This window comes from Strix aluco, chromosome W (assembly GCF_031877795.1).
Source record: "Strix aluco isolate bStrAlu1 chromosome W, bStrAlu1.hap1, whole genome shotgun sequence".
Lineage (NCBI taxonomy): Eukaryota > Metazoa > Chordata > Aves > Strigiformes > Strigidae > Strix > Strix aluco.
In genome coordinates, this window is record NC_133970.1 from 45,759,809 (window position 1) to 45,773,766 (window position 13,958).

Sequence of the window (13,958 nt, forward strand, 5' to 3'; positions counted from 1 at the left end):
AGGCAGAAACGTGGCTTCACTAGCTTGCTTCATCTTAAACTGTCACAGACCTTTCTTCACTGCTGAGCACGAGTGATTTAGAAACAGTATACTCCCTGTGCCTGGATGCCACTCCTCACATGGCATGACAAAATGGGTTTGCTGGCCATCAGCCCTCTCAGCATCACTGGCAGAGCCAAGCATATCAGCAACAACTGCATCTTGAATGGACCTTTAAATTGTGATAAGCAACACACCATATTATTGGTGCCTGAAACCCTGCCTGCATGTGGGTGTTCAGCTGCTGACACAGCGACAGCTGTGAGAGCTGCTGTATGCTCTCTGCAGGCAGACCTTGCAGCATGCAGCTGCACATTCCATGGCACCCTACAGCTGTGGCAATGCAGACAGCCTAGCGATCTCATTGCGATAGCACGATTTCTTAATTAAAAGTACGCGTATGTTTGACACATGTCGCTTTGGCATTAGGAGGGACAACCCTTTCTGTGGGGAGTGCTTTAGCTCCAGCTTCCCCTTATCTGTGGGCACAGGCCCCGCGGGCGATGGCGGTGCTAGCCGGCAACACGGGGGAGCTTCAGCTTCGAGGCGGTGCTGCTTTCCGATACTGGCGGGCCCAGGCCAGCCCCTCGCACCGCGCCGGTGCTGAAGGGAACCGTCACCGCCGCTGAGAAGCGCCCTGCGCCCGCCTTTCCCCCGGTCCTGAAATCCGGGTGAATCCCCAGTACTCCTCGGGGGAGGTGGTGGTGTAAAAATGCTCCGGCTCCCTCACTCCACCCCGCAGCCTTCAAGGGCTGTTTCTCCCATTCCGCCGCCTCGCCCCGCCTGCAGGAATCGCACTCCTCCGGGCGCCGCTGTGCTGATCCAGCCCTTCCCCCCCGAACAGCAATGGTTTGTCCCCGGGGAAGGCGGGAAGGCGATAAGTGAGAGGTTCACGTCCGGGTTTCGGTGTGGATGGGTTTTGCAAGTTGCTTTTCCTCTGCTGCGGCGTGCGTAGACTTGGCCCTTTGCTCGAGATGGCGGCGGATAAGCAGAAGCACGAGCATGGACGGGTGAAGATTGGGCACTACATCTTGGGTGACACACTCGGCGTTGGTACCTTCGGCAAAGTCAAGGGTGAGCGGTGGGGAGTGGGGCTGCTGCCTGCCCCGCGGAGCGGCACGGCCTAGTCGGACTGCGGAAGGTAGCGCGCCAGGCGGGTGTGTCGGGCTGAACAGCGGAGTCTTCGTTGCCGGCTGAGGGACGCGATTGCCTCGTGGCGTCTGGTACCCTGGGGCTGGAACCAGGGGGTCGCCAAGGCCTGACCAGGGCTGGGGGCCGTGTGGGGGTCAGGCTGCCGCCCTAGTCCGGGCTTGGCCCCGCTCCGTCTCCTGCTCAGAGCGTTGAGGTGGTCTAAGCTTCACCGGGGACGGTGCCAGGAAACCTGAGTTGCTGGGCGCTGCCCGGCCGTATCTGCCGGGCCAGGTGAGTCACTGGGCTGTGGAGGCGCTGGCGGCGCTAGCACCGCGGGCCGACGTGGGCGGTGGGAGAGGGGTTCAGGGGAGCAACTGCAGGGATGACGTATCGTCAGGGCAGCCACGAGAAGGCCACGGTGGCTGCAGGGTGGGGGTCTGGGGCTACGGTCTGAATGCCGCCGACCGAATGTGGTGTTGTGGAAATAGCGCCTGGTATGCTGCGAACGTCTTTCAGTAAAAAGGAGTTGTATTAGCTGACTCATCGGAGGTGTGGGACTTGTAGTTCTGCGGCGGGGAAGTAATTGCTGGAGGAGCAAAAGCTCTTTCTTCTATATTTACAGAAATAATTTCTGGAAGCTAATTATGTTGCATTTATTTAAAGCATAACCGGATATGTAATGAAAGTAAGCAGTCTTAATTCTTGAGCTGTCTGTATGTTTTGTTACACAAATACTATCACTTGATGCCCTTATAAGGAAGGCAAGCTTTCTCCATCTACAAGGGGAGAAATAAGCATAAAAAGATGGGCCTGAGATTATTGGATTAAATGGCAACATAGTTTACATAGACATGGAAAGACTTTGTGCTAAAAGCAGTTGATCAGTGTTAAAAAAGTGTTTTTTTTCAGCTCAGACTTAAACAACTTTTCCCAGTAGGGGTGCAGATGCCATGCAGTAAACTCGAAGCCTAGTAGAAATAAAATAGAAATTAAACTCTCCCTTGATGCCATTCACCACAGGTGACAAAACTGCATTATCTTAAACTGTTTCTGCTGTGGTGCTGTGAAAATTGTTGGAATATTGGGACATGCAAATTGAAAACATCATGTCACAAATGAGTTGGACTATAGACTCAGGTTGTATTCTTAATTTTTTTTTTTTTTATGGTTAACCTAATGGACTGTTCAAGTACCAGTATAATCAGTAAAAAACCCAGTTTATCCTGTTGTATCTAATGTGCTAGCTGGTTTTTAACATATCTTTTTTCAGTGTAGATGTTCATATTGTATGTTCTCTGCACAAGCTCTTTCAACTATTGGCATGTTCCAAAGAAATTACTGATGCTTCATCAGTCTGTTACCATGTTTCATTTCAAATTTATCCCCCTTTAGTTCTTCTTCCCAGAAGTAACATCAGATTATGGGCATCTCTTTGATTGAAGAAAGGGAGTGAAGAGCATAGATTTCTCTCTCTAAAAAGTAAAAGTGATGTCATGGAGACGGTGCTCTGTAATAGTAGAACCAAATCCTACCTGGAAGTCGCTTGTTAATAAGGAACTGCTGGCATGCTATAGAAAATAGGAATATATTTGACTCTAACAATATCTAGAAAAGCAGTGGAAGAATATTTTGAGAGTAAAGTCTATCGAGTCTCCTTTTTTTTCAAGGCTGGTTTATTAAGTGACACTACCACCACCAGCCACTGGGGAGCAGTGTGTGAGCTAGCACAGGCAGGACGCAGGAACAACCACAAAACCACGGATGAAATGCAAAGAGGAAATTTATTCTCATTACCCCACCAACCGGGAGATCTCCGTAGCAGCACTCGGGCGGAGGCACACAAGTGGGGACGCAGGCAGTGCGGAGCTCAGTCTATACTGGAGGATTGCCGACCCTGCTGTTTTTGCCTGTTTATCACGGATTTGCATAGGTGTACTTTTCCACTGTGCTTTGATCATTCCCACAGTGGGGCAAGAATCTCAAGCATGTTCAATAAGGTCCTGTGTTATCTAAACACAGATGTTCTATTTGTCCAACACACAAAGCTAAACAACAATTAGTGAGATATATGTGTTTTTCAACACCCCAGCTGCAAGTCACTTGAGCGTGTTTACAATCTTTGGCACTCTTCCCTTATTTTCCCACAAGCAGTGCCCCCCCCCCCCCCCCCCCCCCCAGCTGGCAGCTGAAGTACCATTCCTTTCCTTGATAACTTGGTGCTTCCTTAAATAGAGAGGAAATGAGATAAGGGAGAAGACAGGCATCAGATTCTCTTTCCTCATAGAGGGACTATGTGGTTGAGTGGAGGAGTCAAAGATGATTATTTTTTTTTCCAGTGCACTGCACAAAACAGGTTGGCATACCCATAAATGTTCTAGTATGTTTTCTCTTGAATTTTAGAGTGTGCTGCTTGCACTACTGCTCCTGTTCTCATCTGTATTGACAAAAAGTGTCTGAAGTTGAAACCTTGAAAGATGGTCAATAGGTGAAGCTACTGTTATAATTTTAATATGTTATTGAATGTCACTCCTATTAATATTTCATCAAGTACAATTAGCTTGAAGGGCTAATAATCTGCCTTATTGAAACACTTGAAAAAGAGTTGTCAGTTTTATTATTGCTCTGTTTACATAATACCCTTCTGTCTACCTTATTTGGTTGAAGTTGAGTGTTCTTTTATACTGCTTTGTTTAGCTATTGATCATGTGAAGAGTACACACATGTATGAATGTTAATTTTTTTAAGAGTGGTGGGAGAAATCACCTTGTGGTAAAGTGCAGCATCATTCTGCATACTGAATTGCCTTCCTTAAGTGGTCTGGGAATTTATTTAGGAACTGGAAGCAAGTGTTAGTGTTCATGGACTAATGCTCTGTTTCCATAAACAAATTGTTTTAAGTTTTATCTTGTCCCTAGATGATGTACTATGTTGGTTTTGTCTTGCTCTAGCTGTACTTCATAAAGGGCATATTTTATCTGTGATACGCTAGTTATCTTCCTGGGTACATTTTATTCATTTAATACCAGGTCTATAATTGTTTTCCTGTAATCCTCAGCATTTTCCTTCTCTGGTGACTGATATAGTTTCATCAGTTGACAATAAAAGGAAAAATTGTAACATTTTTTTAAAAAAATTTTTTTATTCACTTAGGGTTTTCCTTGAGAGCTCATGTGATATGGGGGGGGTCAGGCATATGGCTTCTTGAAAGTGGGTCTTTAATTTTAACAGTGGTGACAACCCCAAAAGATGAGTTGGAAAACCAGTGTTTCAATTCTTAAAGGTCTCCTGCTGTCAAGGTAGCTGTCAGATGACTTTACCCTGCTACTTACCCTTTTACCCTTCCAGATAACTGTTACTGATGTGATGTTTTTCTAGTTTAACTGTTCATCTGACTGTACTAGCCTCAATTAACTACTGACTGACATAATTCATTTTCCTCTGCCTCAGATGGGCAATCATGGAAAAGACAGCTGTTTCTAGCCAACATCCAGGTAAAGCTGAAATACCACAGAAGTAAAAAACTGTGGGGTAAAAGAGAGTACTGAACCGAAATTGGTTATGTGGGGTGTGTGTGTGGTTTTTTTTTTTTTTTTTTAAAAAAAAAAAGCTAATGTTTCCTGCTGAAACCAAATGCAAGCTTCATTTCCAGGTGTGTGTGTTTTTTTTTTTTTTTAAATAAAGTTAGCTTTCATAAAGGGAATGATACCGAAAAAGTCGGTCGGAGAAGAACTCTCTAAAACTCAGAAGTCAGAGTGTTAGAAAGCAGGCATTCTTTATTTCAGCGCTGGGTGCATGGGGGATCTCTCCACCAAACATGCACACCTTAAGCCAGTGAAACCCCGACCTAAATGCAGGTATCTCATACATATCCATGAGGTCTTACAATACAAACATACATATTCATAATGATGTGTAATTAGTCCCGGAATTTCTGTATCAACAGTCTCTTCCGTAGGCCATAAATGTATCAGCACTGTCATGCTTTCCTCCATCTTATCGAAACGTGATCTGATGCGCATCCTTGAGCGGTGCCATCTTCCTTGGTTCTCGGTTTGATGTGTGATGCATATCCTTGAATGGGGAGTCATCCTCTGGGTTGCAAGTCACAGGTGTCCCTCGTCTGCAGGGGGGTGGGTGCAGGTGTCCTCCATCTCCGGGTATGCAGGTGTCCTCCATCTCCAGGTGTCAGAGGCCCCAGTCCTTTGTCCTTGTTTTACAATTCAGAAATGCCTTGCTTTTACAGCTCAGAGATGCCTTGCTTTTACAGGTTAAAGGAATTTTAGTTTAAAGTATAATTTAAGTTTACTATAGCTAACTATTTTACAGTTATGCTTAACTTTCTTAATATACCTATATCAGGAAGAGTAGTCAGGCTTCCAGTGATTTGTACTGAGAAAATGAGGGTGCTAATTAAGATTGTAAATATATGATATTTGTTCCAGTCTGTAGAACTAGGTTAAAAACCCTGGTCTGTATAGCCTACAAAACTGATATAAGTAGGTTGTCTTGATTAAGGCAGTGATAAGAAACCTGGGAATTGACAGTGAAGATTAGTTTGCTGTCTAATGTTGCTGTGCAGCAATATGCCTTTGCACAGCATGAACCCTCTTATATTAGGGAAAACACTTGTTTAGCTCATTTTTAATAACTACCTTCCTCTGAGCCTCGGGTTGGCTTTTTGGCATATGACACAAATGCTTCATTAAACACAGCATATGCTTGTTCATCTCTTTTCTACAGCCTTCATGACTGGTACCTGTATTTCACAAGAATGTTGTATTTACTCTAAATGGCCTTGTGATCTGTTTTCTTTTCCAGTTGAAAACCTGGTGAACTAAACTTAGACACTGTTGCTCCTGCACTTGAACAGTTAGAACAAGTCATTGCTGCTTTGAGACTCTCTTGGAAATCAATGTTATGCATAGCCATAGTGAAGCTTGAAGGCAATTGGCATTATCAAAGGATAAAGAAATATAGGGAAATGTTAGGTCTGTAAAGGGAACTTTTTTGCAGTGATTCTTTTGACGGACTGATAGCTCACTGAGGCTTAGGGTGACTAACATAAATATATTTTGATTACTTATTTGTGAGCCTTCCCCTTCATAGGTAAAACTTCTGTCAAGAGGTAATACAAAGTAGCTTTCGTAAAGATAACACTGGCTTCTTTTCTATGTGATGTTATCTGAGGTCTTGCTTTCAGTTCTGTCTTTTATGCTGATTCGCGGAAAAACAGACTCTACAACTCGAATAGAGTTATACAGCAGGTATGTTTATTCCAGCACTGGGGTGCAAGGGGATTTCTCCACAAAGCTTGCACACCCACCGCACATTTTACCAAAAACTTATCGAGTGTGGCTATACATATTCATTGGATTACATAACACAAACATACATATGCATGAGTAAGGCTGGGTTAGTTCTAGAGGCTGGTGTCAGCAGTTTATGTTCTCTTTGCACCTGCGCATTGCCTCCTGGGGGGCGTCTTCGGGGGGGGGGGCTTTGGGAGGAAGGCTCGTAGTCTTTCTCACCTTGTTTTTGTTTTGGAGCATGCACAGATTGTCTTAGCCAATTTCTTGAACAACAAAAAATATTTTTCAGCCGGTTTACTCATCCTATCTTATTTAAGGGAACCAATGGAACTTCTACCGTCCATATATGGCTATCTTTACTCATTACCAAGACCCAACTAGTTAGAGCACACCTGTTCCTCAAGGACAAAAACATGATATTTTGCTGAACACTGCAGTTCTTGGTAGGTTTCCACAGTAAACTGCTTTGTTTTGATGGACACAGTAGTCCTTGGTAAAATTCCACAGAACAGTCTGGGCAAGCAGGATTCTTAGCAATATTCAAAAATACTATAAGGAATACTATAACTTGCTATAAGTAAGTAAATAAGTTGCTAAGCAGTTTGCTATAAGTAAATAAGTCTCAAAACAAGTAATCATTTCTCTGTATCAGTGCCAAATTCAAAAGTAGTCAATGGTCTGTTACCAGTTAGTGTCTGCTGTTTTGCTGATACCAGATACCTTGAACTGCTTCATCATACAATAAGTTCTTATGGCATGTGGATAAAAATTTAACTTAAAACCATAGTAGCAGTTCAGTATGTTTTCTCCTTGGAATTAACAGTTTAGTTCTAATGTGATAGTACACAAACAATAACAAAGCTGCAAAGCCACTTTACAGTAGAAAAAAATGGCAACTCTTGATTAAATACATGTGGAAAAACTTGTATTTGCTATTACATTATGCAGCAAAGTGAAGATTACTTTTGTCTGGGAAGACTGAAAGATTTCTAGAAAGAATACATAGTTTAAGACTTAAAGTATATGGCTTGTGGTAGCTGAACAGTGCAAATAGATACTGAGTGGATCATATCCAAGAAGAGAGCTTTATTTCATGAAGTAGATGGTTAGCAGAAACTCATATCTTAAAGCTAAATTTGATATAATCTTAAATTGAATAAAAAGAAGGGGGAATGAAAATTACTGAAGAAAATAGCCATTCAATTTGAAAAGTCTTAAGCAAGTGAACAGGCTTTTTGGGATCTTTTTATACCTACACAAAACCACAGTATATTTTCATTTCAATAATTTATTTGAAGTTGGCAAACAGCTGAAGAAGCAGAAAAGCTTGTTTTCTCCCAGTTAATGAATAAAATCAAGGCTTGAGGCACACAATCTTGAAGGCTGTGACAGCTAGAATTGGTTTTAGTCAACTGTAAATGTTACTGTTTAATTACTTTGAATGAAAAATGTGTTTTGATAAACTCTTAATGTATCTGATTTCTGGTTAGTTTCTAAGAAGCTATTTCTTACTAACAAATTAATGTTAAATTTTAATTTGCTTATTAAAGTTTGTTTTTTCTAAATATTTCTGCCTTACATCAGTTCACATTACTGATAGGCAAAGACTTTAATGTTAATGGAATAGTTGCTTTTCTAGTGTTTTATGTTACTTCTTAGGGTTTAGATATAGGTGATATAATTTGGGTTCCTTTAAAACCTCAATCACATTTGAACTTAAGAAAAAATGGGGATGTAATTGCTGTAATTGTAGATCTGATTGAAAGCAAATAATTCTTGTAGGTGATATGATTTTACAGTTCTAGGCCCTTGCCTATCACTGCTCTTTGTGGTCTGTCTAGAACTTGTGATGTATGTTGGCTCCTCTAAAGGAGGGGATGTGTTCTTCCACCTTGCAGGCAGAGTGTTTCTGTATTCTCAAGTATAAAAGACATCTCACCACTGCATCATGATGGTTCAGGGTCTTGGATGATCCACTACTTATTTCCCTAGAGGACTTTAGACAAACTGCTTTATTTTACACAGCAGCCACTTACTATTGTAAGAATAATAACTTGGAAGATGCTTATCATTATCTGTCTCTGCTAAGATTTTCACTTGCATTGTTTTTTAGCTCAATATAGAGACAAAAGGCTGAAGGAAAGTCTTGTGTTAGTGTGATGGTTTAGCCCCTGCCGGGGTCTGAGACCACGCGGCCGCTGCCCCTCCCCCACAAAGGGAGTGAAATACAAAGCCCCGGGGCTGAGATAAGGAGAGGTTTAATACAACAGAGCAACAGCAACACAACAAACAGCAACAGTAACAGTAATAACAATGGACAGAGCAAGATATCTACCAATACAGCAGTGAGAGAACCGGCTGCGCCAACCCACGCACTCACCGGTTCTTCCCGCGCTCTGGCGCCCGGACGTGATGTCAGCATGGTATCTGTGGTATCCAAATAACCCGGCTAGAGCTTCCCCCCACTGCTGGGGAAACTTAACCCTATCCTAGTTAAACCAGGACAGTTGGGAATAAGATTTACAGATTGGTAGTTGTTTGCTAATCCTGTCAAAATTATCTGTTGAATGCAGAAAGATTTGTGTATCACTGTATCAGGACCCAGATTAGAAGCCCAGAGAGTTGCAACAGTTCTGTGATCCCCTCAGGTTAAATTAAAGTGAAACAACACCAAAAGACCAGTTCAGGTATTTTACTTGCAGTAGAAAACAACTTAAACTTGGAAAAGGATAATAAGAAAATGTGATCTTTTATAAATCTATAAGAAAGAAAAGAAAAAGGAGAGAAAGAGTCAAATCCAGATCACCACTCCTGGATCCAGTGTTGTCTCAGGTCCGGTAATCTTGGGTGGTAGGTGCACACACAACAAAGTTTCTGTCACCTTTTAAGTTCATCTTATCAGATGATTAGCATACTTCATTTTTTTTTCTCAGTTCCCAGAATTTTGCTGACTTCATGCCTCTTGAGCAATCATCAGGCTCCTGGGGCAGAAATGCTCACCTCTTATCAGTTCTTATCACCTCTTCAATGGTGACATTGCAAATCGTTAGCAAGGCATGCAGTCTGGCATACAGTGGAGCCCTGTAGTATCCCGCTTACACAATGGACCCAGTGATTAGCAGTCCTTGTGCTTGATGGGAAACATTTAGTTTCACTCAGTCCACATTTCCCCCCTTTGAGGCTTATCTAAGGAGTTTGTCAATACAATTGCAAGGGAGTGGGGGGTGCATCCTTCCATACACTCCTGCTTCCTTGGGTGACATTCCTTAGACTAATTACAAAGGCCACAGCTTGTCCTTGAGGTTTTCTGTGTCGATGAATGTTTGAGGCATTACTTCCTTCAGTTCCTTACACACTGCTGTTGATCACAGCTTCCCATGGATATATTTAAATAAAACTTGAAGCCTGGGGCTTAGTTAAATTTTCAAGTGAGGCGAGACACCCAGATGAATAAGTACTGTTGATACCGAAAAAGACGGTTGAAGAACTCTCTAAGACTCAAAGTTTTAGAGTTTTAGAAAGCAGGCATTCTTTATTGCAGTGCTGGGTGCATGGGGGATCGCTCCACTTATCATGCACACCCAAGCTCCTTAGCTTACTTCTTAAATGCAGGTATCTTATACATATTCATAGGGTTACACAATACAAACATACATATGCACAACTAAGGTGGGGTTAATTCAAAAGACTTGGGTCAGCAGTTTTAAAATGTCTGTCATCCTTGCGCCTGCACATTGCCTCCTGGTGGTCGTCTCCGGGGGTCTTCAGGAGGAAGGCTGGCAGTCTTCCTTGTCACCTTTTCCCCAGTTGTAACATCACCAGGTCACAGAACCAGTTGTTTCTGGTCAATTTGCTTGTTAGCCTCCTTATCTGAAGAATATAGCGCATCCTTGGGCCTAGTCTTAGTCCTCTGCGTAATAAATTGTCCGTTATCTTCCATTGCCATGGTTTCACCTCCTTCGTCCTTGGTGCCTCTATCTCTGTTCTTTAAGGCTCAGCAATTCTTTGGTTAAACATACAATTCTTAGGCCTAATATTATTAGTCATTTTAGTTTCTCCATATCCCTATATTATTAGTCTTTTAGTTAGTTTTTCAATATCCCTATCACTGTGTTCAGCAGAGGTCTGTTAGTAATGTCAATTCAAGTGAACAAGGATGAACCATGTAGGTGTCCCTGGAATCTGGCTTGCCTTCAGAAGGTAGGATTCAGGGTGGTAGATGAAAGCGATGTAGTTGTAGTAGTAGTAGTGTTAAATCACTGCGTGCAGAAACCAGTGCAGATAGTGAAGCTTTCTAGTGGAAGAGATACTTACCTTTTGTGGCTTATCTGTGATCCAATGTTGGGTTGAAGAAAAATATTCTTAGCAACTCTTCCAATAGCACCTGCAAAATTAAGGAATTTAAGAGGAGTGACTGCCTAGGAAATGTTTTACACTCTCAAGTTCCCCTGTTGAAAGAAAAATTAAACTCTCCTAGAAGTAGAAAAGAAACTGAGGAATTTAAGTGTTGCAGAGACTCTCAAGGTAAACAGACAATAATTAAAATTTATTTTAATACAATCAATTGGCACTCCAGCAATCATTCACAAACTGCAGATCTGAATGTCTGTGAGAGGAAAAAACTTACTGAACAAGCTCCTAGGATTTAATGATAATCCAAAACACTCAGTCATTCACCTAAAGAGTGAGGGCTCTCAACCTCAAGGAATCTTTGGGTAGTGTCCTGACCCAGGGGGAAGAACCTCAAGGAGTTCCCTTGGGCAGTGTCCTGACCCAAGGGAAGAGTCCTCAACTGCAGTGCACTGCTCCAGAGGGGACTAGCTCAAAATGGTTTCTCCAGGGGACTCCATTTATACCTGAACTGAATCTGATCTGTGGTCAATATCAGCCCTTATTGGCTGAGCGCCCCCAATTACTATAAAGCCCTGAGAACAAGGGTACGAAAAAGAAAAGGCCGCTATATTTCAGCAGCCAGGAAGCTCCATTTTCATTGGGCAGGTGCACCTGCCACAATCCACCCTGTGACCACAGTCATGATTCAGCTGGTTTCCTTGAAGTGGTGGTGCAGTCACCTCTTGCCTCCAAGGTTGAAAGGGAGTGCGGTCCTGGTGAGTTTCAATGCTTGTTGTGGATCATCGTTCCTTGATGGAAACAAAAAAATACTAATAACAGGGACTTCACTAGTACACTAATAACCTATTATAATACAAGCCATAATAAACATAACTACAATCATTATCAAAATTGAAGGAAACTAATTAACCATTCTGACAAATAAAATTCAAACATATCCGGCCAATTAATACTTAATACATCAACAATTGCTTTTAGTCTCTTGCCACTTTCCTTACCTGTTGACCTGAAGTGACATTAACACAAGTGAGATATAAATACACCTTCCTCCCTTAATAGCACCACATTCAATCACATTCTTCTAAAAGATGTGAAGTTCACAAAAATTTGTTCACCACCATGTTGTCATCCAAGTCTTGATCATCCAATATGGATCACCATTGCCAATAGGGATACCAAAACCATCTGTTTTTCCAAGATACTGAAAGAAAACAAAACTATGCCTCAGATTAAAACCCAGGCATCAAGTTAAAAGGCAGGAGTTATCCATTGGGCACTAATACAGTGAGTTCTTCCACCTTTATTTAGGGCTTCCCAGGCATGTAAACCCCTAGGTTTTACTAAGATCATAGGCACAATGCCAATCAAAGGTAACTTTACTGTAACAGGTTGGCCTATATATATATTTTCAACAAGAACCAGCCCTTGTTATTATTAAATATAGGAGTATCACCAACCGATAGCCCCATAGGGCAAAATCTTCAGATTCCCATAATTTCCCCAGCAGTTATTAATAAAAACTGTTTGTGATAATCATATGTCCCAATTATGTTGTGAGATGTTGGCATGTCTCTTAAACCATTAACCTGCTCAACTATGCCATTGGCCTGAGGATAATATGATGTATTAAACACCCACTTGATACCTTCTTCTCATACCCAGACATGCACCACTGTGGCTGTAAGATGTGATTCATTGTCACTTTGAATACATTCAGGGATGGGCAAGATACTAAACCATCCTCACAGAACTCAGATTGTTTGGTCTCCAGTAGCTGTGCTAACAGCTGTAGCCATAGTTAATCAAGACACTACCTCTACTCCCACCAAGATATATCTCCTTCCATGAGATGGCTTCAAAGGACCAATATAATCAACTTGCCAGGTGCTCCAGAGCACCTTATCTTGTTTAATATGCTGGGCTGGGGCTTGATTTGGATGGTTAATCTTAAGCCTCATTCGACATTGTGGACAAGCAAGAATTGCTTCACACATCTTCATCAACATGGACCATCCCTGGGACCGACACTCATAATAGAGATCTGTTTTCCCTGAGTGACCTCGCTTAATATGTAGCCACTCAGCCAATCAATCCTAATCTTTATCACTATCAACTACCCTAATTTGGGCCAAGTGATCTACTTGTTGATTCCATCTCGCAGCAGGAGTCTCATTTTTTGCATGGCCCTTTACCCACCCCACCTTTAGGGGTCATGATCTACCTATTTCTACCAATCATTGCCAGTCTTCAGCTCTCCAAGCCTTTGTATGGCCCACTTCCCACTGATTGGATTCCCACTGGCATATCTACTCTGTAGCACCCTTATAAGTTGCTTAGGAGTCAGTATAAATCACAGTGGCACCGTTCTCTGCTGCCAGCAAAGGAGCATGTAACTCTCCCACCTGTGCACTACCTTCTCCCTCCTCTATAATCATTTTACCAGTACCAATTTCCAAAGCTACTGCTTTATATTGCCATTTTGATCCCACTCAGCAGGCAGATGCATCAGTAAACCACACTCCTTGTGTATCTGAACCTGTAGTCAATTTGGGTGCCTCCTTGCTTCCTTAAATTCTCTAGTAAGTGAGAGGAGCCCCTTCTCGCACTCTGAATACTGCTGTTCAGTTTCCTTAAATGAAGTGGAAGAAAATAGCAAAGATCTAGCCAGTCCCTGTGGTCCCTTCTGAAGCACACCGCAATAGGAGGCGCGTTCTGCAAATCCCCATTCCACCCTCAATGGATCGTGTGGGTGTAAGGGCCCCAACCTCTGATAGGTCTTAAGTTCATCCTTTAACATATTCAGGGCCTCTATATGCTGTAAAGTCCAATCCCATTCTCTGTTTTTTCAAAGCAGATCATATAAAGGGCGAGCAATCACCAAAAACCCTGATATATGCTTTCTCCAATAACCCAATGTACCCAGCAGCTGCTGTAACTCTGCCTTATTACCTGGAATTTGCCCCTTTTCAATAACTGATAGAGTATCCTTGGGTACCACAACTGCTCCAGCCACCCACCAAGTTCCTAAAAATTTAATTTATTGCCCAGGACCTTGACATTTAGAGGATGGAATATTTAGCCCATTCTTCATTAACAGGTCCTAAATGATTTCAGCCACTTGCCCTA

At 42.4% G+C, this 13,958-nt stretch overlaps 1 protein-coding gene across 2 annotated transcripts in view; it reads left to right on the top strand.

The window, feature by feature from the left end:
- Positions 1-768: 768 nt before the first annotated feature.
- Positions 769-13,958, top strand: part of LOC141917639 (5'-AMP-activated protein kinase catalytic subunit alpha-1-like) — a 44,996-nt gene continuing 31,806 nt past the window's right edge. Inside the window, exon 1 of one of the 2 annotated variants that reach the window (XM_074810992.1) lies at positions 769-1,461. Coding sequence is in view for 1 of the 2 variants with exons in the window: in XM_074810991.1 (XP_074667092.1) it covers positions 1,014-1,113 (100 nt within the window). In the remaining variant the exon portion in view is untranslated. The remainder of the gene's footprint in view (positions 1,462-13,958) is intronic. The other variant, XM_074810991.1, reaches the window with a different exon arrangement.